This window comes from Leptodactylus fuscus, chromosome 1, assembly GCF_031893055.1.
Source record: "Leptodactylus fuscus isolate aLepFus1 chromosome 1, aLepFus1.hap2, whole genome shotgun sequence".
NCBI classification, from domain to species: Eukaryota; Metazoa; Chordata; class Amphibia; order Anura; family Leptodactylidae; genus Leptodactylus; species Leptodactylus fuscus.
Window position 1 is genome coordinate 288563087 of NC_134265.1, and position 23406 is coordinate 288586492.

The following is a 23406-nucleotide window of genomic DNA, read 5'->3' on the forward strand; positions in this document are numbered from 1 at the left end:
AGAATACAATAAGTGGAGGTGCACGGACGGTATAGCAATAGATAATAAATAGTTATACTCACCTTCCCTCACCTCTCCTGAGTATCCTTGTGGCATCTGGAGTTCCCTTGGGGTCCTCTTTGGGACTTTTCCGGTCTCCTGGGGGAAGACACGTGTCCTGCGGATTGGAGCACACAGTCACATCAGGTGTGCAAATTTCAGAATGCTTAATGTAACCATAATCACAGGCCTCAGCAGTGACCACAAGCACGTGACGTCGCCTGGAAGAATCCTTAAGGTGATTCTAAGGGAGCACCGGATGCCACAAGGATGCCCAGGAGAAGTGAGAGAAGGTGAGTATAACTTTTAATTATGTACCCAGACCTCCCTGGACCTTCGTTTATATCCTATTTTCGTATTCTGCTAGCTGAAAATAATCATGTGGCAGATAAAATTATCATCCTGCTCAATTTTTGAGTGTATTCAGCCTGTCACAGGGGCCCAAAGGGTTATGAGCCTGCTCCAGCTGATGCCCCAGAACCACCATTATAGCAGTCGAGGAAAGCCTGGTTGTTAATGGAAAGGGCATGGCATGCTGCTGGGTCCCTTCCCAATAGTAGCCTGCCTGGGGAAGGTGATTAAAATTAACAAATACTTATGTTCACCTCTCCTGGGCTTCTGATCTATTATACTGTTTGGGGTTCACTATACAGCATGTTATACTGTAGGGCAGGGGTAGGGAACGTACGGCTCTCCAGCTGTTGCAAAACTACAACTCCCAGCATGCATACTTGCTCTGCTGTTCTTAGAACTCCCATGGAAGTGAATGGAGCATGATGGGAGTTGTAGTTTCACAGCAGCTGGAGAGCCGAAGGTTCCCTACCCCTGCTGTAGGGGGACTACTGTGGAGCATATTATACTGTGTGGGGGCCACTGTGGAGCAGATTTCCCTGAGTGCAGGCTAATGCTGAGCATATTATACTGTGTGGGGGCCATTGTGGAGCATATTATTCAGTGTGGGTTTCTTCACTATTCACATCACCTGCCATCTTTTTTATATAAGCCATGCACTATTATTACAGGCTACAATAACGTTGCATGGTGATTATAAAACAGATCCTGTAAATAGCAAAGGACTCATGGTGTTCACAAAAGCACCATAGTATCTTCAAATAGTTGATCAGCAGAGGCCCTGGGTGTTGGCCCCCACTGATCTCTTTGACTGTTATGACCCCCACAGATCAGCTCCCAGCATTGTTTACATGCCAGGTTTTGTGCTACACACTCATTGTATTTTTAATATCCACAGTTGTGGTTACTATAATTGTATCCTTTTCACATATTTGAGATACCACTGCTGCAGCCATAACCATCACTATCAAGACGCTGTAGGGAGGAGGTAGAGGGCCTCAAGACTTTAGTTACACCACTGTTCTGAAGCTCCCCATAAGTGCATGGAAGTAGGGAATCTTTTTGCTGCTGGCAGATTTCCACAGCAGATTTGGCATGAATCTAGCCCTAAGTACAAAACTGCTGGTATAATTGAAGTGTCAGATTCACAATTTTCAGAAAAGAATTTTCTCTTGGCAAATCAGTAAGGAAGACTCTCTACAAATTGCATATTAGAGGTCACAAATAGCCTAAGTGGTTACTATAACCTTAAAGCGTACCTCCAATTATAAAACCACTTTTCATAATTTAATAGTATAGCTGAATATAAGAATCTTTGTAATGTATCTCATTAAGGAATCTTGCATCTTTCTCCACTTATTAGGCTGCTCTACTCTTACTTATCTTCAGTCAGTCTGTCTACTTAGAGTCCATAGCTGTATCCACCGAACACAGAACTCAATGGAGAAGGGGAGGAGTGGGGGGATTGTTAATTGATTTATTGCTTGATTCTGTGCAGTAGTAGAATCTTATTTAATAAGATCACCCTAACTCTCTGAGTATCAGAGTGTAGCAGCTTTAGCTATTAGTTTGCCCTTTCCAGCATTCTCCCCTCTCCATATACTAAAAAGTAACTCCGCCTAATAAGATGCGATGGAAACATATTTTAAATATATTAAGATATATTACAAAGTTTTTTATACATTTCAATATTATTAATTTATCAATGGTTGTTTTATATCTCGAGGTGCGCTCTAATGCTTTTCCTCTGTCTGTGCAGATGTTGTAGGCAAGAGTGAATTTCTATACTATTACTAATACAGTCATATACATATGTAAGTTTTGTATTTAAATAACAGAGATACAATAAAAACACTTTCCCCCTACTAATTTTTTAACATCCCACACAGCCAGTCCTATTAGTCTCTGCTCCCTAATTGTATCATTCATAGCGATTATATGTATCTAGTCTTACTGAACCCCTTCCCGCTACAGACATTTTTGATTTTTAATTTTTGTTTCAGACTCCCCACCTTAAAAACCCCAAAACTTTTTATTTTACCATTCACAAAGTCATAAGAGGGCTTTATGCTTGCTGAACAAATAGTACTGCGTAATGGTACCATTTTTGAATCTGTACAATGTACTAAGAAGCTGGAAAAAAATTCAGTATAGGATGCATTTGTGCAACTTTCTTACAGGCTTTGTTTTTATGGCGTTTCACCGTGCAGCCAAAATCCATATCACCTGTATTCTATGAGTCGGCATGATTCTGAGGATATCAAATTTATTTGGTTTTGTTTACGTTTTATCCCTTAAAAAAAAAATACAAATCTATGCAAAAAAAATGTTATTTGATTTTTATATTTATGTGTATGGGTAAATATGGGGAGCCTTTTTTGGCTTAGACAGAAGTACTTTTTAATTCTGCCATTTTCGGGAATGTCTATTGCTTTGATCACAGTTTGTTGACCGGGCATTTTTGGGCACAGGGATACCCAATTTGTATGTGTTTCACAATATGATTTTTAATTTTCCATGTGTTCTAGGGAAAGGGTGTTTTGAATTAATTGGGAATTTTTTATTTTTTTTAACTTTTGTAGAAATTTATCTTGAACTCCAGGCGATCTGATCAATAATAAAATGCATTTTAATGTATACTACCAGCATTTGTATTACAGGCTACATAGGGAAGCCTGTAATACAAATCAGCGAGAAACAAACCTGGGAGCTTCTCAGACCAGATGGCGGCAATTTACAGAAAAATGGTGTCTCCCATTTGCATCCACAAAAATATCTACCTGGTAAGCTTTTCCAGAGGCCTTATCACCCCTGGTTAGTGCAGGCACTGATTACAGGCATTAGCGCCGGGTCATTGCTGTATAATTCCACAGAGACCTGGCGGCTATTCAGCTCTTGAATAGTTAACATTAGAGATGAGCGAACACTAAAATGTTCGAGGTTCGAAATTCGATTCGAACAGCCGCTCACTGTTCGAGTGTTCGAACGGGTTTCGAACCCCATTATAGTCTATGGGGAACATATACTCATTAAGGGGGGAACCCAAATCCGTGTCTGGAGGGTCACCAAGTCCACTATGACACCCCAGGAAATGATACCAACACCCTGGAATGACACTGGGACAGCAGGGGAAGCATGTCTGGGGGCATAAAAGTCACTTTATTTCATGGAAATCCCTGTCAGCTTGCGATTTTCGCAAGCTAACTTTTCCCCATAGGAATGCATTGGACAGCGCTGATTGGCCAGAGTACGGAATTCGACCAATCAGCGCTGGCTCTGCTGGAGGAGGCGGAGTCTAAGATCGCTCCACACCAGTCTCCATTCAGGTCCGACCTTAGACTCCGCCTCCTCCGGCAGAGCCAGCACTGATTGGCCGAAGGCTGGCCAATGCATTCCTATGGGAATGCAGAGACTTAGCAGTGCTGAGCCAGTTCTGCTCAACTACACCATCAGATGTAGCAGAGCCGAGGGTGCACTAGAACCCTTATGCACACTCGGCTCTGCTACATCAGATGTAGCAGTGCCGAGGGTGCACTGGAACCCCTGTGCAAACTCAGCTCATGCTAATAGAATGCATTGGCCAGCGCTGATTGGCCAATGTATTCTATTAGCCCGATGAAGTAGAGCTGAATGTGTGTGCTTAGCTCAACTACTCCACCGACGTAGTTGAGCTAAGCACACACATTCAGCTATACTTCATCGGGCTAATAGAATGCATTGGCCAGCGCTGATTCGCCAGAGTACGGAATTCGACCAATCAGCGCTGGCTCTGCCGGAGGAGGCGGAGTCTAAGGTTGGAGCTGAATGGAGACTGGTGTGGAGCGATCTTAGACTCCGCCTCCTGAAGCAAAGCCAGCGCTGATTGGTCGAATTCCGTACTCTGGCCAATCAGCGCTGTCCAATGCATTCCTATGGGAAAAAGTTTATGTCACAAAAATCACAATTACACACCCGATAGAGCCCCAAAAAGTTATTTTTAATAACATTCCTACCTAAATAAAGGTTATCCCTAGCTATCCCTGCCTGTACAGCTATCCCTGTCTCTTAGTCACAAAGTTCACATTCTCATATGACCCGGATTTGAAATCCACTATTCGTCTAAAATGGAGGTCACCTGATTTCGGCAGCCAATGACTTTTTCCGATTTTTTTCGATGCCTCTGGTGTCGTAGTTCCTGTCCCACCTCCCCTGCGCTGTTATTGGTGCAAAAAAAGCGCCAAGGAAGGTGGGAGGGGAATCAAATTTTTTGGGAGTTTGCCACGTGATGTTCGATTCGAATCGAACACATCGAACAGCCTGATATCCGATCGAACATGTGTTCGATAGAACACTGTTCGCTCATCTCTAGTTAACATTTAAATATTCAACATTCATCATAATAATACATCAGGAGTTGGGAAGGGATCATAAGAAGAATGATAAACTTTTAAACTATACATGCCATAACTAAGTACCTAAATTAGCCACAGTTTTTTGTCCTTAGGTCACCATGAAATAAATAAATGACACAGTCCTTCATCACACAGCCACTTAGACCATTCTAAGCTGGATACACTCTTGTCAAATAAATAAACATAATAAGAGCCCACATGTTGATGGTTTCCAGACAGCAAAATGACTTATAGTCTGTACTGTCTACAGAAATATGAAAGAAACCTGATTTCCAAAAACTGATAGCCAATGGCCCAACTCCTGGGTACACTCTACATCAGCTGTCTACAGCAGGCAATCATTTCCCATACTGTATGCACAGCAACATGGAAGTAATTGGCGCTTTTTAATAAAATAATAATAGTAATACATGGACAGTTGGGGTTCACAGAAATGACTTGGCCTCATAGAGGAGGATCACAAGCAGAAGACACTGCTACATGTGCCTCAGTAAAAGATGATACCTACCCCTTTAATCATAAGCTGCAGACGGTATAGTTACTGCACTCAAAATAAATATTCATAACTTTAGTATACTTCACTTTATTACACTACTTTTTTTTTGTTTTTAGGTTTAACATTCCATGCTCATTTTCTAACACAGAGTATCTTCATGGCATTACAAGATCTGCTATAGCGTTCCAAATTCCATAGAGTTAAATTATAGATTTTTTCATTGGTTGTCCTTTAGCAAATAAGCACATTAAAGTCCTGTTTTCAGTGTGGAAGATGGCTGCACATGTGGAAGTTACAGAAACCTATTAATCCTCTTAATCTTAGATTTCTATAACTTTTACCCAAGTTCATTGTGTATTCTCTGCTATTACTGTTCTGAGAACAGGCCTTGGACATGCTTTTTTCGAAGAGTTGATCTTTATCTTGTAGTCTTCCTAGATGTTTTATATCCTTATTCTTAAAAGAACACTCCAGGAAAAACTCATATGCTGTTTTATACCACATGCAGGGCTTGTAGGAGGTACATGTTATCTTATTATACCATACGCAGGGCTTGTAGGAGGTGCATGTCATATTATTATACTATACGCAGGGTTTGTAGGAGGTACATGTTATCTTTGGAGTTTCAGGGCCTGTGTCATGGCCCTAAGACCCTGTTCTAGACAATAAGACAGTATATCAGGTCTTCCGATAGTGTTCCTTTAAACAACTACTGGTTTCCAGTGTCATTAAAATGTGCTAATATTTTTCATTATCCTGTGGTTTTGAAACTCTTCATTATAGATAATTGTGTATGAAATATTTTAATCTGTGAAATCTCAAATTGTTTTGCATTAAAATTCATTGCATTTTAAATATTAATTTCATACTTGTTATTAGATCCCTATCTGGTCGCATTGTTGGAGGTGTATGGTGGTTCTTTACCTTGATTATCATTTCATCCTACACGGCTAACTTAGCTGCTTTCCTTACTGTGGAACGAATGGTGTCACCTATAGAGAGTGCAGAAGATCTTTCTAAACAAACTGAAATAGCATATGGAACATTGGATTCAGGGTCAACCAAGGAATTCTTTAGGGTAAGACTATTTTTATATTTTATTGGAAATGTCTATTGTTTTTGGTGGAACTTCAGGTGATAGTGGCCTCATGTTACAAAATTTTCAGTTTCATGAATTCCTTACCTAATCATGCACTGACTGGCTGTATCATGACACCTCTATACAGTGTAGGATATGCATCTTCATCGGTATTACATGTAATATATTTTACTGCTCTCTATCTGTTCTATATGTACTGTACTGGTAACCACTTATGCTACATACAGTTTGCTGCTATGTACAGTACTGGGTCCAGTATGATCAGCTCCATTGGATTCATTTTGATACATTTTGTGCATTGTACAAGACCTTTTAGAAGGTTTTGCCTTTAAGGTGAAGGTCCCACATAGTGAATCGCAACAACAACAACAAAAAATCTTCAATAAATAAGAAAATAAAGGGGGGCACTCACCACTTCGATTAATTTTTTTCTTAAAAAAATCTTTCTTTATTGCGACATTCTCATAAAAACATTCTTCAGGAAGGGAGAATATGCATAAACAGGCGTGTAGAGGCAACAGCCGTTTCGCGCTAACAAAAGCGCTTTCTCAAGCCTTGAATGCAAGGTTGCATTCAAGGCTTGAGAAAGCGCTTTTGTTAGCGCGAAACGAAAACATCCAATCAATGCTGGTTCTGCCGGAGGCTCGTCTGTGAGGAGGCGGAGTCTAAGATCGGTCCACAGAAGTCTCCATTGTGGTCCGATCTCAGGTATAGTAGAGTTGACACAGCTCTGCTACATCTCAGGTGTAGCAGAGCTGTGCGCTCAACACTGCTATATCTGAGATCGGACCACAATGGAGACTGCTGTGTACCGATCTTAGACTCCGCCCCCTCCGGCGGAACCAGCGTTGATTGACCGAATGCTGTACTCTGTATGGCATTCAGCCAATTAATGCTGGTCAATGCATTCCTATGGGAAAAAGTCAGCTCCCGCATATTGCAACCTGACAGGGATCCCGACTAGCATATAATGGGCTGCCACGAGATAGAGCCCCAAAGACCTGTTTGAGTAACACTCCTACCTAAATAAAGCTAATTCCTAGCTGTCCCTGCCAGTAATCTATCCCTGTCTCACAGTCACATAGTTCACAGTATCATATCAACCAAATCTGAAATTCACCATTTGTATAAAGTGGAGGCCACCTGATTTACCCAGCCAATTACTTTTTCCGATGCCTATGTTGTCGTAGTTCCTGTCCCACCTCCCCTGCACAGTTATTGGTGAAAAAAAAGCACCAAGGAAGGTGGGAGGGGATACAAATTTTTAGTGCGTTTTCCGCATGGTATTTGATTGGAATCGAATATCTCGAACAGCCTGATATTCAATCAAATACCAATTTGATCAAAAGCGGTTTGCTCATCTCTTGTTATCAGTATTAGATTGGTTAAGGTCAGACACCCAGAATCATACCAGTCAGCTGATATCAGTAGCCACAGGGCTGTTAAAACAGTTAGTGATCACTGCAACTCAGGTTCCATTTAAAGAAGCTGAACTGCACTAATCATTAACTGGTACTACTTAGTGGATGGAGCAGTCTACTTCCTGCTCTGTACATGCTGCACCACAGCTACTGAGATTATCTAATATCAGTTAATGGAACCATACTCACCCCTTTCCCATGGGTGTGTTGCCTTGGGATAATCATGGACTATGACCTATACTTCAAGTTGCACGTCCAAACCTTCGACACCTCCTGCCACCTCCAACTCAAAAACATCCATCAAATCTGCTTCTTCCTCACCCCTGAAACTACAAAGATGCTATCTCCCACTTAGATTATGGTAACACTCTTATCCATGGCCTTCCAGCAAATACCCTCCTCTAGTCCACTTTAAACTCTGCTGCTCGCTTAATGCACCACTCCTCTGTTCTTCTTCGGCCTCTCCCCTCTGCCAATCCCTTCACTGGTTACCTGTTGCCCAGCGAATAGAGTAACAGAGTTCACGTTATTAAAGATGACATACAAAGCCATCCACAACTTGTCCCCTCCATTTATCTCTGACCTAATCCCCCACTACCTGCCCACACGTAACCTCAGATCCTCCAACGACCTCCTACTCCACTCTGCTCTCATCCGCTCCTCACACAACCGTCTCCAAGATTTCTCCCGTACATCCCCCATACTCTGGAATTCCTTACCAAGACACATAAGACTGACCCCGCAATCGCATGCTTCAAGAAGGCACTGAAGACTTACCTATTCAGGAAGGCCTACAACCTCCAATAACACTATTGTCACCACACCGCCATCTGAACTGTCTCTCCTCCTCACCTTCTGTCTCTATCCCTCTTCCCTCATAGATTATAAGCGCTTGCAGGCAGGGCCCTCTACCCCAATGTGCCAGTGGTCACTGTTAGTATTATATTTGTTTTGTGTATTTTGTGCACCATATATAAACTTTCAAATGTAAAGCACCATGGAATTAATATGTAAAGCACCATGGAATTAATATGTATAGCACCGTGGAATTAATATGTACAGGACCATGGAATTAGTATGTACAGCACCATCGAATTAACAGTGCTATATATGTAAAACCAAAAAGAGTGAGTGAGCTGATCACTAATGGACGTATTAAAAAGCACAACCTTTATTGATATGCATTAAAAGAAAGGCAATTTTAAAATGTATAGTAGCAACTAGAGATGAGCGAACACTAAAATGTTCGAGGTTCGAAATTCGATTCGAACAGCCGCTCACTGTTCGTGTGTTCGAATGGGTTTCGAACCCCATTATAGTCTATGGGGAACATAAACTCGTTAAGGGGGAAACCCAAATTCGTGTCTGGAGGGTCACCAAGTCCACTATGACACCCCAGGAAATGATACCAACACCCTGGAATGACACTGGGACAGCAGGGGAAGCATGTCTGGGGGCATAAAAGTCACTTTATTTCATGGAAATCCCTGTCAGTTTGCGATTTTCGCAAGCTAACTTTTCCCCATAGAAATGCATTGGCCAGTGCTGATTGGCCAGAGTACGGAACTCGACCAATCAGCGCTGGCTCTGCTGGAGGAGGCGGAGTCTAAGATAGCTCCACACCAGTCTCCATTCAGGTCCGACCTTAGACTCCGCCTCCTCCGGCAGAGCCAGCGCTGATTGGCCGAAGGCTGGCCAATGCATTCCTATGCGAATGCAGACTTAGCAGTGCTGAGTCAGTTTTGCTCAACTACACATCTGATGCACACTCGGCACTGCTACATCAGATGTAGCAATCTGATGTAGCAGAGCCGAGGGTGCACTAGAACCCCTGTGCAAACTCAGTTCACGCTAATAGAATGCATTGGCCAGCGCTGATTGGCCAATGCATTCTATTAGCCCGATGAAGTAGAGCTGAATGTGTGTGCTAAGCACACACATTCAGCACTGCTTCATCAAGCCAATACAATGCATTAGCCAGTGCTGATTGGCCAGAGTACGGAATTCGGCCAATCAGCGCTGGCCAATGCATTCTATTAGCCCGATGAAGTAGAGCTGAATGTGTGTGCTAAGCACACACATTCAGCACTGCTTCATCAAGCCAATACAATGCATTAGCCAGTGCTGATTGGCCAGAGTACGGAATTCGGCCAATCAGCGCTGGCTCTGCTGGAGGAGGCGGAGTCTAAGATCGCTCCACACCAGTCTCCATTCAGGTCCGACCTTAGACTCCGCCTCCTCCGGCAGAGCCAGCGCTGATTGGCCGAAGGCTGGCCAATGCATTCCTATGCGAATGCAGACTTAGCAGTGCTGAGTCAGTTTTGCTCAACTACACATCTGATGCACACTCGGCACTGCTACATCAGATGTAGCAATCTGATGTAGCAGAGCCGAGGGTGCACTAGAACCCCTGTGCAAACTCAGTTCACGCTAATAGAATGCATTGGCCAGCGCTGATTGGCCAATGCATTCTATTAGCCCGATGAAGTAGAGCTGAATGTGTGTGCTAAGCACACACATTCAGCACTGCTTCATCAAGCCAATACAATGCATTAGCCAGTGCTGATTGGCCAGAGTACGGAATTCGGCCAATCAGCGCTGGCTCTGCTGGAGGAGGCGGAGTCTAAGGTCGGACCTGAATGGAGACTGGTGTGGAGCGATCTTAGACTCCGCCTCCTCCAGCAGAGCCAGCGCTGATTGGCCGAATTCCGTACTCTGGCCAATCAGCACTGGCTAATGCATTGTATTGGCGTGATGAAGCAGTGCTGAATGTGTGTGCTTAGCACACACATTCAGCTCTACTTCATCGGGCTAATAGAATGCATTGGCCAGCGCTGATTGGCCGAATTCCGTACTCTGGCCAATCAGTGCTGGCCAATGCATTCTATTAGCTTGATGAAGCAGAGTGTGCACAAGGGTTCAAGCGCACCCTCGGCTCTGATGTAGCAGAGCCGAGGCTGCACAAGGGTTCAAGCGCACCCTCGGCTCTGATGTAGGAGAGCCGAGGGTGCACTTGAACCCTTGTGCAGCCTCGGCTCTGCTACATCAGAGCCGAGGGTGCGCTTGAACCCTTGTGCACACTCTGCTTCATCAAGCTAATAGAATGCATTGGCCAGCGCTGATTGGCCAATGTATTCTATTAGCCTGATGAAGTAGAGCTGAATGTGTGTGCTAAGCACACACATTCAGCTCTACTTCATCGGGCTAATAGAATGCATTGGCCAGCGCTGATTGGCCAGAGTACGGAACTCGACCAATCAGCGCTGGCTCTGCTGGAGGAGGCGGAGTCTAAGATCGCTCCACACCAGTCTCCATTCAGGTCCGACCTTAGACTCCGCCTCCTCCAGCAGAGCCAGCGCTGATTGGCCGAATTCCGTACTCTGGCCAATCAGCACTGGCTAATGCATTGTATTGGCGTGATGAAGCAGTGCTGAATGTGTGTGCTTAGCACACACATTCAGCTCTACTTCATCGGGCTAATAGAATGCATTGGCCAATCAGCGCTGGCCAATGCATTCTATTAGCGTGAACTGAGTTTGCACAGGGGTTCTAGTGCACCCTCGGCTCTGCTACATCAGATTGCTACATCTGATGTAGCAGTGCCGAGTGTGCATCAGATGTGTAGTTGAGCAAAACTGACTCAGCACTGCTAAGTCTCTGCATTCGCATAGGAATGCATTGGCCAGCCTTCGGCCAATCAGCGCTGGCTCTGCCGGAGGAGGCGGAGTCTAAGGTCGGACCTGAATGGAGACTGGTGTGGAGCGATCTTAGACTCCGCCTCCTCCAGCAGAGCCAGCGCTGATTGGTCGAGTTCCGTACTCTGGCCAATCAGCGCTGGCCAATGCATTCTATTAGCCCGATGAAGTAGAGCTGAATGTGTGTGCTTAGCACACACATTCAGCTCTACTTCATCAGGCTAATAGAATACATTGGCCAATCAGCGCTGGCCAATGCATTCTATTAGCTTGATGAAGCAGAGTGTGCACAAGGGTTCAAGCGCACCCTCGGCTCTGATGTAGCAGAGCTGAGGGTGCACAAGGGTTCAAGTGCACCCTCGGCTCTCCTACATCAGAGCCGAGGGTGCGCTTGAACCCTTGTGCAGCCTCGGCTCTGCTACATCAGAGCCGAGGGTGCGCTTGAACCCTTGTGCACACTCTGCTTCATCAAGCTAATAGAATGCATTGGCCAGCACTGATTGGCCAGAGTACGGAATTCGGCCAATCAGCGCTGGCCAATGCATCCCTATGAGAAAAAGTTTATCTCACAAAAATCACAATTACACACCCGATAGAGCCCCAAAAAGTTATTTTTAATAACATTCCCCCCTAAATAAAGGTTATCCCTAGCTATCCCTGCCTGTACAGCTATCCCTGTCTCATAGTCACAAAGTTCACATTCTCATATGACCCGGATTTGAAATCCACTATTCGTCTAAAATGGAGGTCACCTGATTTCGGCAGCCAATGACTTTTTCCAATTTTTTTCAATGCCCCCAGTGTCGTAGTTCCTGTCCCACCTCCCCTGCGCTGTTATTGGTGCAAAAAAGGCGCCAGGGAAGGTGGGAGGGGAATCGAATTTTGGCGCACTTTACCACGTGGTGTTCGATTCGATTCGAACATGGCGAACACCCTGATATCCGATCGAACATGTGTTCGATAGAACACTGTTCGCTCATCTCTAGTAGCAACCACTTAAATAAGGGTAAAAATATTTATGTGTATAAACTCAAAACACATTAAGTGGCCAAGCAGTACAGTGTCCCTTTAGATGACACTCCTCTCTGCACCTATTATAGACCACTAGTGTATTAAGTACACAAAGGGAGGATAAAGAGCAGGACAGGGGTAGCAGGGGAATAGGCACTCAAAACCAGCTGTATGATAACACTAGCTGGATATTTATACGAGCCCTCCTATTTCCCCAATAGTATAGCCAAAACCTGCCTGCCTGTGAGCTAAGGGCTGGTAACTAGCCTAGGTTTGTTACTCATTCGTTTCACCTAAAGGCTAATAACTATCTGAAGCTCATGGGTATTTTGTATTGCCTGACGCGTTTCAACTACGGGCATAGTAACTTTCATTAGCCCATGGTTTCATCAGAGCCATTTCTAATATCCAGTCTACCCACAAAAATAAGAAATTGCTGGTGCAGACCCTCCCGCTCCCTGCCACGGCATTGATGCATCAAAGGGACACTGTACTGCTTGGCCACTTAATGTGTTTTGAGTTTATACACATAAATATTTTTACCCTTATTTAAGTGGTTGCTACTATACATTTTAAAATTGCCTTTCTTTTAATGCATATCAATAAAGGTTGTGCTTTTTAATACGTCCATTAGTGAGCAGCTCACTCACTCTTTTTGGTTACACTATTTTGGCACGTAATACTTCTTTACCGTACATTGCTATATATGTAAACAATAATAATATTAATAATAGCTAATCGGTTGTGGTGCTTGGTATCAGACCCTCACCAATCTGTTATTGATGACCTAACCATTTTGATAACAATCAAAAACATTTGCGTGGGAAATAAAAAGAGATTTAGGTCTTCTTATACAGTGCCTACAAGTAGTATTCAACCCCCTGCAGATTTAGCAGGTTTACACATTTGGAATTAACTTGGCATTGTGACATTTGGACTGTAGATCAGCCTGGAAGTGTGAAATGCACTGCAGCAAAAAAGAATGTTATTTCTTTGTTTAATTTTTTTTTAAATTGTGAAAAGTTTATTCAGAGGGTCATTTATTATTCAACCCCTCAAACCACCAGAATTCTGTTTGGTTCCCCTAAAGTATTAAGAAGTAGTTCAGGCACAAAGAACAAAGAGCTTCACATGTTTGGATTAATTATCTCTTTTTCCAGCCTTTTCTGACTATTTAAGACCCTCCCCAAACTTGTGAACAGCACTCATACATGGTCAACATGGGAAAGACAAAGGAGCATTCCAAGGCCATCAGAGACAAGATCATGGAGGGTCACAAGGCTGGCAAGGGGTACAAAACCCTTTCCAAGGAGTTGGGCCTACCTGTCTCCACTGTTGGGAGCATCATCCGGAAGTGGCAGGCTTATGGAACTACTGTTAGCCTTCCACGGCCTGGACAGCCTTTGAAAGTTTCCTCCCGTGCCGAGGCCAAGCTTGTCCGAAGAGTCAAGGCTAACCCAAGGACAACAAGGAAGGAGCTCCGGGAAGATCTCATGGCAGTGGGGACATTGGTTTCAGTCAATACCATAAGTAACGTACTCCACCGCAATGGTCTCCGTTCCAGACGAGCCCGTAAGGTACCTTTACTTTCAAAGCGTCATGTCAAGGCTCGTCTACAGTTTGCTCATGATCACTTGGAGGACTCTGAGACAGACTGGTTCAAGGTTCTCTGGTCTGATGAGACCAAGATCGAGATCTTTGGTGCCAACCACACACGTGACGTTTGGAGACTGGATGGCACTGCATACGACCCCAAGAATACCATCCCTACAGTCAAGCATGGTGGTGGCAGCATCATGCTGTGGGGCTGCTTCTCAGCCAAGGGGCCTGGCCATCTGGTCCGCATCCATGGGAAGATGGATAGCACGGCCTACCTGGAGATTTTGGCCAAGAACCTCCGCTCCTCCATCAAGGATCTTAAGATGGGTTGTCATTTCATCTTCCAACAAGACAACGACCCAAAGCACACAGCCAAGAAAACCAAGGCCTGGTTCAAGAGGGAAAAAATCAAGGTGTTGCAGTGGCCTAGTCAGTCTCCTGACCTTAACCCAATTGAAAACTTGTGGAAGGAGCTCAAGATTAAAGTCCACATGAGACACCCAAAGAACCTAGATAACTTGGAGAAGATCTGCATGGAGGAGTGGGCCAAGATAACTCCAGAGACCTGTGCCAGCCTGATCAGGTCTTATAAAAGACGATTATTAGCTGTAATTGCAAACAAGGGTTATTCCACAAAATATTAAACCTAGGGGTTGAATAATAATTGACCCACACTTTTATGTTTAAAATTTATTAAAATTTAACTGAGCAACATAACTTTTTGGTTTGTAAGATTTATGCATCTGTTAATAAATCCTGCTCTTGTTTGAAGTTTGAAGGCTGTAACTTATTTGCATCTTATCAAACCTGCTAAATCGGCAGGGGGTTGAATACTACTTGTAGGCACTGTATAAACTGACATGCTATATTGTTTAGTGGTTTGGGGTTTTAAAATCTTTTATTCTTTTGCTTGTTCTACATCTATGGTCTAAAGTTGCAGTGTTTTGAAGTCCCATCATTAATATTGTAACTTAAGAGAGCTCTCTATATTATATCATAACTTATTATCATACATTTAACTGTGAATATACTGTATATCATATGGAGCTCAGATCATACACCATGCATCAGCCCACATATGGGGTTTAATGTTGATTGGTGACAGATGCAAATGGAGACCACTCCATCTGCATCTTTCATTCTTTCTGCTTTTCGGTCAATCACAGATCAGAACAACAGACAAAAAGATGACAATGTGAAGTTAGCCTTAGACATTTATGTTATGAAGACAATTTTATATATTAATGCAGATCAACCCATTAGGCAAATGGTTATTTACAAGATAGTATACAATACAATTTGATGTTGTAATTCACTTCACACCCACACAGTTATCTGCTTGTACCAAATGTTAGCCCACATTATATTCAGCCTACACATCTTTAGCAAGCTAGAGAACATCTGAATAATTCTGTGACAGAGAAGTCAAGTACACAGGAAAATGAGTCATACAGAGGAGGATGAATAAAGGTATTGGATTGTTGTGCTAGGTTGTGCGTAGTTACTGTATTCTTCTATTCAACATACATTTTTGCGCACTGTGAAATGTGTATTCAGATGTCATCACGATAAGTCTTACTGACGGTTAATCGAAATTACAGATGCAAAATGAGAAAATAAGTAGTTTGATATTGAAAGGCATTGTATTTGTTTTTTTACAATGGTCTATCTACCTATCTATCTATCTATCTATCTATCTATATCCTATCTATCATCTATCTATCTATCTATCTATCTATCTATCTATCTATCTATATCCTATCTATCATCTATCTATCCTATCTATCAAAGAAGTGTGTAGTATTTGGATCATGTCATTTATAGAGTTTTACATATAAGTTTTGGGGTATATTTGTTTGAAATTTGCCTACAATAACTGATATGAATAAGAGAAAACACTGAATAAAAAGTGAATTGAACTCATGATCTACAAATGTACTATAAGGAAACATACTTATGCCACATCTAACAGCCTTCAGCCCCTACAGCATAGGCTTAAAGGGGTATTCCCACCTCACATACTCATCAGTCTTTACTGCTGTAAAATCTTCTTTCTTCCTGGTTTCTTGCATCATTTGGTGGGCGGGGTTTCACATGCAACCTCCCATTTAGCTCCGCCCCCAAATTCGTGTGTAGCTCCGCCCACCCATATTGGACTATGAAGTACAGGCAGCAGCAACTCCATTCTGTGTTACATACAGAGACTGCCTGTCTCTGCCATAATGAACACAATTGAATTAGCTAGCCTGATAACTGGGAGAACAGAAGAAATGAAAGCAGCTCCTCTCCCCTATCTGATAGCAGGGAGCTAGGTCATGTGGTGTAGACATAGGAATAGCTAGAAACACAGGCTCGCTCCCGTGCACTTAGCCCCTCCTCCCTCCCCCCTGAGAGCAGCAGATACATCACTTGACTCATGAGCAGCTAAGTCAGGGCTGTGGCCACAAAGAATTGAATAAAGTAAGATAGTGGACAAACAAAGCAGTTTTGCTGAAGCAATGTATTTAGGAAAAGTCTTACATCCACATTAACAAGCAGTATAGATAGGATCCTTGTGATGGGACAACCCCTTTAACATCCTGAGTAGCAGGGATAACTATAGTGAATGGAAAGGAATGGAAACCCATTGTATGTTTTGCTCTAGGCCTCTTTTTGTATCACTTCTCTCGGTGACCTCATTGTTTGCCATATACCTGCAAAATGACATCTTTGTGTTTTTGTCCTCTGGTGGGATATCTCTGTTTGTGGTGGAAAACACTCTTGTTCATTACTTCTGTGCAATAGAGGAAAAAAAAAAACCCACAGTATTATTGAATGCTGACCGCACAGATCTGGTATTGCTTTTTACAGTTGGTGGAAATGGTTGCTCTCTTTTTACATTTTATCATATATATATATATATATATATATATATATATATATATATATATATCAGTAGTATATAGCAAGAGAGAACACATAAAAGCTCATAGTAGATAGAGAGATACTAGGAGACATAGCAACTAAAAAGAAAGAAAGAAACTTCAGGATCATTTAGCTCTCTGTGCAAAGTGATGTTTATAATACATCATATAAATATTTAAATAAGAATTGAGATACCTGGATACATTTTACATCTTTATTTTTTTGATCCAGTATACTGTCCATTCACTGGCTTCCTATGGCAATAGAATACATTCCACCATCATTCCCATAGCGTTTGATATTTTGACTTTCAAGAAAGAATTCTAGTAGCGAACCTTTACTTATTCACAAGAGTCATCTGCAAGTTTATTTCAGACCAAACTTCTTCTCTGAACTGATATTAAATAAATGGTGGCCCCAGAGAAGGTGCAGAAAAATAACATGCTCATATTCAGTGCCCTGGAGGCCTAAGCAGAGCAGCCATGGACAGGAGTGGGGATAGGTAAGTGAAAATCGGCCAATACCTGCTGGAGCAATCCAACTGGTAACAACCTATTAAAAATAAAAAAACAGCACCAATAGCATAGGTAGTAAAGCCACAAGTAGTAAAACCAGTACAACTTGTGAGATTGGCAATGGAGGAATGAGGTAGAGAGACCCCGGAACTTGTAAGTAAGAATAAAACTCCCCAGGCAATCCCTATAATACTTTATATAGCAAACACAAATTTCAATATGCAGCATCATGACACGGATGAATATAAAACAAGAAAAGGTTCTGAGAAAAACTCAAAACTAGATCAAATTCTGGTCCCATCCTGCTTAAATAGTTCTCATACTAAGAAGTGACCAGTAGCAAAAGTTAATATTGTCTCTGAGAACAATAAATTTAGCTATAAGTTTCTGCAAATGGAAAGTATAAAAGTCAAATTATTAACAAGTACAAATAAAAGAAAGGACATGTATAACAAGCTATACAATTCTTAAAAGGGAACATGACAAATTGATTATAACCTACAGCAAAGGGGATGTTCACACTTGCACCCAGTGTCCGGTTTGTGCATTCCGCTGGGTTTCTGTCTTCAGCCCTGGCGAAACTGGACAAGGGATGGAACCCCAGCAGTCAGCTTTAAAACCCATTCACTTGAATGGGTTTATAAAAGTGACCACCTGTGTTCGCCTGCAGCCCGTCCACAGGGAAACCATTTTTTAGCCGGACACAAGGTCGGACATGTAGGACTTTGTGTCTGGCTAAAAAAAATGGTTTCCCCGCAGACAGGCCAAAGGCAGACACGGGCGGTCACCTTTACAAACTCATTCAAGTGAATGGGTTTTAAAGCTGACCACCAGGTTTCAGTCCCCTGTCCAGTTTCACCAGAGCTGAAGATGGAAACCCAGCGGAATGCACAAACTGAACACCGGGCGCAAGTGTGAACAAAGCATAACAGATCTTTGGTATCTTGTTTACCAAGGACACACTATTACTTAGTCTAGCTTTAATCTAAGTAAAACATCTAGTCAAAGAAATCACATATAGCCCAGCAAATTGAGTTCAAACTACTAACGCTAACATACAAAGCCATCCACAACCTGTCCCCTCCATATATCTCTGAACTAATCTCCCGCTACCTGCCCACACGTAACCTCAGATCCTCCAATGACCTCCTACTCCACTCTGCTCCTCACACAACCGTCTCCAAGATTTCTCCCGTGCATCCCCCATACTCTGGAACTCCTTACCATGACACATAAGACTGACCCCCACAATCACAGGCTTCAAGAAGGACCTGAAGACTCACCTATTCAGGAAGGCCTACAACCTCCAATAACACTATCACCGCACTGCCATCTGTACAGTCTCCCCCTCTCCTTCTGTCTCTACCCCCCTTCCCTCATAGATTGTAAGCCCTCGCGGGCAGGGCCCTCTACCCCACTGTGCCAGTCGATCACTGTTAGTATTATATCTACCTGTATATTCTGTGTATTGTATGTAACCCCCAAATTGTATGTAACCCCCAAATGTAAAGCACCATGGAATTAATGGTGCTATATAAATAAATAACAATAATAAAATAATAAATAATAACATAAGTTCTCTGTAGCTCTCCAATAAGACCACATTTTTACACAATGTTACTAAGGACTGCAGGAAGCTAACTTGATTCAGATGACTTCATCATTTAACTTTTAGACAAATATTAAAAAATCCATAAAGGGTAATGCCCTATCTGAATTCAAAAAGTTGTGAGTCCCATGGTTGAGTACACCTGGTCTTCCCTACAGGGCACTCTTAACAGTCGTAACATTGCCCTCAAGGCCCAGGCTCAGCACCACAAGGTCTCCCATCAGATCTTCCCTGGAGACTTGTATTATGCTATTCTATGTCATGGAACGATCCACAACACCCTCCCCCCTTGCCTTATTTATTTATTTATTTTACACCTCTCCTGGCCCTCCACCTATTATACTGAATTGATGTCACATTTTAATGTCACTTTTCACTTTGACATAACTTTGGCTGTGTTTACCTTAAAGAATCGATAGGTTTCTAAGAGTATTCTACACTATGTTTTAAGCCAATTTGAAACGTAGTTCATACCGCACTAAACAAGCCAAGAACCCAAGCCGCTGAACCTGAGTATGAAACAAATCTTGAGAGATTCCCTTGTCTCTAGCTCTCTGTGTTGTGTGTGGTTTTCCTGCTTTTTTAATGTACTATATATTCTCCATTATGTGGCGTCTCCATTATGACTCTGTTCTCAATCTAGTAGTTGAGTCAGGTGTGGGTCACTTAATATGTGTCAGTACGCCCATAACTGAGCCCGCAGTAGTAAATATGGAGAACTGGAAGAACAATTAATCCTTGTGCCTGACAGATATAACAATAAGGAAATTATACATCCTAAAATTATTTATTATTATTGTCAATTCCAGTCATGAAAGGGTTGGCAAGATAACAAAGACCAATATTTGTTATGATACATCATTACATAGAAATAATTTACTGCAAATGACCCTGTCTGTATGCAGGTTTATGAGCGGTGCTCCTACTATATGATTGACTTATATTCACATCCAATATGCCATTTATTTGCTTAGAAATACTTACTTCCAGGTTTCTTCTGAATCCATTGTTAATAGTGCATTGGCGCATAGTAGATATTTCAGTATATCTGTAGCAGTAAATTTACAGTGTGCGATCAAGAGTTTCTAGGAATACATTATCAGTCTCAGTATTCATTCCAGGGGCCCAGTATACATCTACTAGCAAATATTACCTGACACTTGTTCGCAAATCCCTAAAAAAAAAAAAATCTCAGTAGTCAGACCCTGTCAGTAGCCTGCTGCTTGACTCTTGCCTTGAATTAGGAACTTCTTAGCCGTGTGAGCCAGGATGTGTCCACAAAGCACCAGACCTCAGGTAGTTGCAATATACTGCAAGATGGTTGGTTATTGGGGCCCCTGCAGTGTGATTAAGAAGATGGGGCCCAGAGAGGAAGGTTATTGTTTGTCCTGACTGACTCTGTACCTAGATGTCATCTCAGTCATCCAATGTAAATATAATATAAAAATTAAATAATCCACCCAATAAAGTATACTGACACAGGGGCCACACGGTGGCTCAGTGGTTAGCACTGCAGCTTTGCAGCGCTGGGTCCTGGTGTTCAAATCCCACCAAGGGCAAAAAACCATCTGCAAGGAGTTTGTATGTTCTCCCCGTGTTTGCATGGATTTCCATCCCATATTCCAAAGACATACTGATAGGAAAAAATGTACATTGTGAGCTCTATGTGGGGATCACAATCTACAAAAAAAAAAAAAAAAGTATACTGACACATTGCCTGGCTGTGATGCTATACGATGAGTATCTGAATGAAGTACAATGAGGGTATTGTGTCATGTGAGGGGAAAACTGTACAATCGAATGGAGGCTCTAGTACTCCGTTTCTAGGATGGATACAAAATGAGATATAATTGCAGGATACTGCAGCAAATTTGCCCACAGATATTGCAGCTTGGCCTGTAGGTGCACACTCATAGGTTGCTGAAGCATCCAAGCTGGTCCTATATCTTGATTGAAATACCTGTGAAATACAGGTATGTTAGAGCTAGAGCAAGACCGACAGACACTCACTAAAAGTCACATTACAACTTGCATTAGAAGTCTGAGTGAAGTGGAAGGGTTCTTTCACACGGGGACAGAGGGGGCAGATTTTGGTGCATAATCCACGTAAAAATCCACCCCCTCACAATGGTGGACTCTGTTGCCACTCATTGAGCCACGGCATCCACTTCGCTGCAGCATCCTCGGAACTAGGCCCATTCATTTTGGGCCTACTCCGGAGCGGGAAGCCGCAACTGACAGTCGCGGTAGGCATATTTTGGTCCCGATTTTGACGCGGCTTCCCGCGTCAATATCAGGACCATAATACGCTATTTTGTGCCTGTGTGAACTAGGCCGAAAGAGTAAGAGTGAAGAAAGATAGACACTGATAGAGATTGCTACAGCTAACATCTCAGTCCAAGTGCTTTATTTGTATCAATATAGGTCAATACTTCTTTATAATGACTCTGCTGCTGCTTCAGAGTCAGATAGAGATCGTTACTACTGTAGATGAGCAGATTCTCTTGTACTTTCTGTGTGTTATCAGCTTTGAGACAACTAGAAAATAGAGATGGATCATGCAGAGGGGGACACTACATTGAAATATATATAATGGCCAGAAATTGTGTTATTCCTCATGCACACACACTGATATATATATATATATATATATATATATATATATATATATAATATTTATTTTATTTTTTAAACGGTTAAGTATACTTTAAGAATACTTTAAAAGGAGTCTACCACCAAGGGTCAGCATCAGCACCCAGATTACCCGGGCAAGTGCCGGAGCCCCAAGCTCCCAAGGGGGACCATTCAGCAGTAGCACAAGATATGGGGCCCGTGGCCAGCTGGAAATAGCCACAGCCCCGTACAACAATGATAGCAGTCGAGATGCAAAGCCTGCTTCCCCAACCGCTATACATACTGCTAATGGAGAGGGCCTGGCAATTGTGAGGCCCCTTTCCAATAGATGCCAGCCCATGGAAAGTGATTAACAATAAAAAAAACTTATACTCACCTGTTCTGGGCTCAGCATCCACTCCGGAGTTTTGCCGGCCCATGACGGAGGTCCTGTGCTTGAACCCCAGCGGTCACGTAGGGTGAGCTGGCGTGAAGACTTCATCACTTCCCATGTTACCACTTAGGCCCAATCACAGATCCCAGCAGTGAGGCCTGGGGAGAAGGACCTAAGTCACTAGCCTGAAGAGCTCAGTCGCAAGACAGAATGCGAGGATGCCTCGGAGAGTTGAGGTAAGGTGGGTATAAGTGTTTGTTATTTTTAATAGCACCAGCTCTAGGGAGAGGGGATCTTGACAGCATATAATACTGTGTGGGGGCCACTGCGGAGCATATAATTCTGTGTGGTAGTCACGGTGGAGTACATAATGCTGTCTGGGGGTCAATGTGGAGTACATAATGATGTGTGGGGACCACTGTAGGCATATAATACTGTGTGGGGGGCACTGTGGGCATATAATGCTGTGTTGGGCCACTGTGGAGAATTTAATACTATGCAGGGGCCACTGTGGAGTGGCACTATTAACAGTATCAGGCCCTGTTCACATGGTGGAATCTGGAACTGATTTTGCAATGGATTTCACACCTAAATCAGCAGCAGACCCCTTCATCATTCTGCCTCCTATTAAAACTAATTGGAGTAGGAAGCTGGAAAAAAAAGCATCCTGCTGGATTCAGCAGCTGATTTCCCAGACTCCCCACTGGTTAGAATCATTCATTTCGGCCTAATCAGTGGTGGAAAGCAGCAACAGAATGCTGATGTTTTGCACCATGACCTGAAGGCAGAAAATAAACGAGAATCTGAGGGAGATGTCCGCCTCAAATTCCTCTTTGCTTTCCTATGTCTGAACAGGTTGTATTTCTTGTGTGGAATGGACTGTATTACACTCCACTCCAGTAGGTCTCCCTCAACAAAAACACCCAATTTCGATTGTTTTTTTTTTTGATGCAGTATGTATGATTTACTTCAAAAGGGGCCCACTGGGGCTCTTTCACCCAAGGGCCCACACAAACCTGGAGCCAGCCCTACTACCACCTCCCCCAAGCCTGTTTAACTGCCACCACCAGATTACAGAGCACATTGCAGTGATAAACATTGTACCGGTATTATATATGCCACTTTTGTATGTTTGGAGAAAAACAACTTTTAAGTCTTATGTAGTTGAGGTAGTTGATGCACTGAGCCTTCAGCTCCTGGAGCACTGCTGTTACAGCTCAAGTAAATATGGTCACCACACCAGAACAAATTAACCAATTAAAGACTGAG

At 42.8% G+C, this 23406-nt stretch overlaps 1 protein-coding gene across 6 annotated transcripts in view; it reads left to right on the forward strand.

The window, feature by feature from the left end:
• The window catches only part of GRIA2 (glutamate ionotropic receptor AMPA type subunit 2), a 145611-nt gene that overhangs the window by 102263 nt on the left and 19942 nt on the right, over positions 1-23406 (forward strand). For all 6 annotated transcript variants that reach the window (XR_012717541.1, XM_075288166.1, XM_075288149.1 and 3 more), the window contains exon 12: positions 6157-6355. Coding sequence is in view for 5 of the 6 variants with exons in the window: in XM_075288166.1 (XP_075144267.1) it covers positions 6157-6355 (199 nt within the window). In the remaining variant the exon portion in view is untranslated. The remainder of the gene's footprint in view (positions 1-6156; positions 6356-23406) is intronic.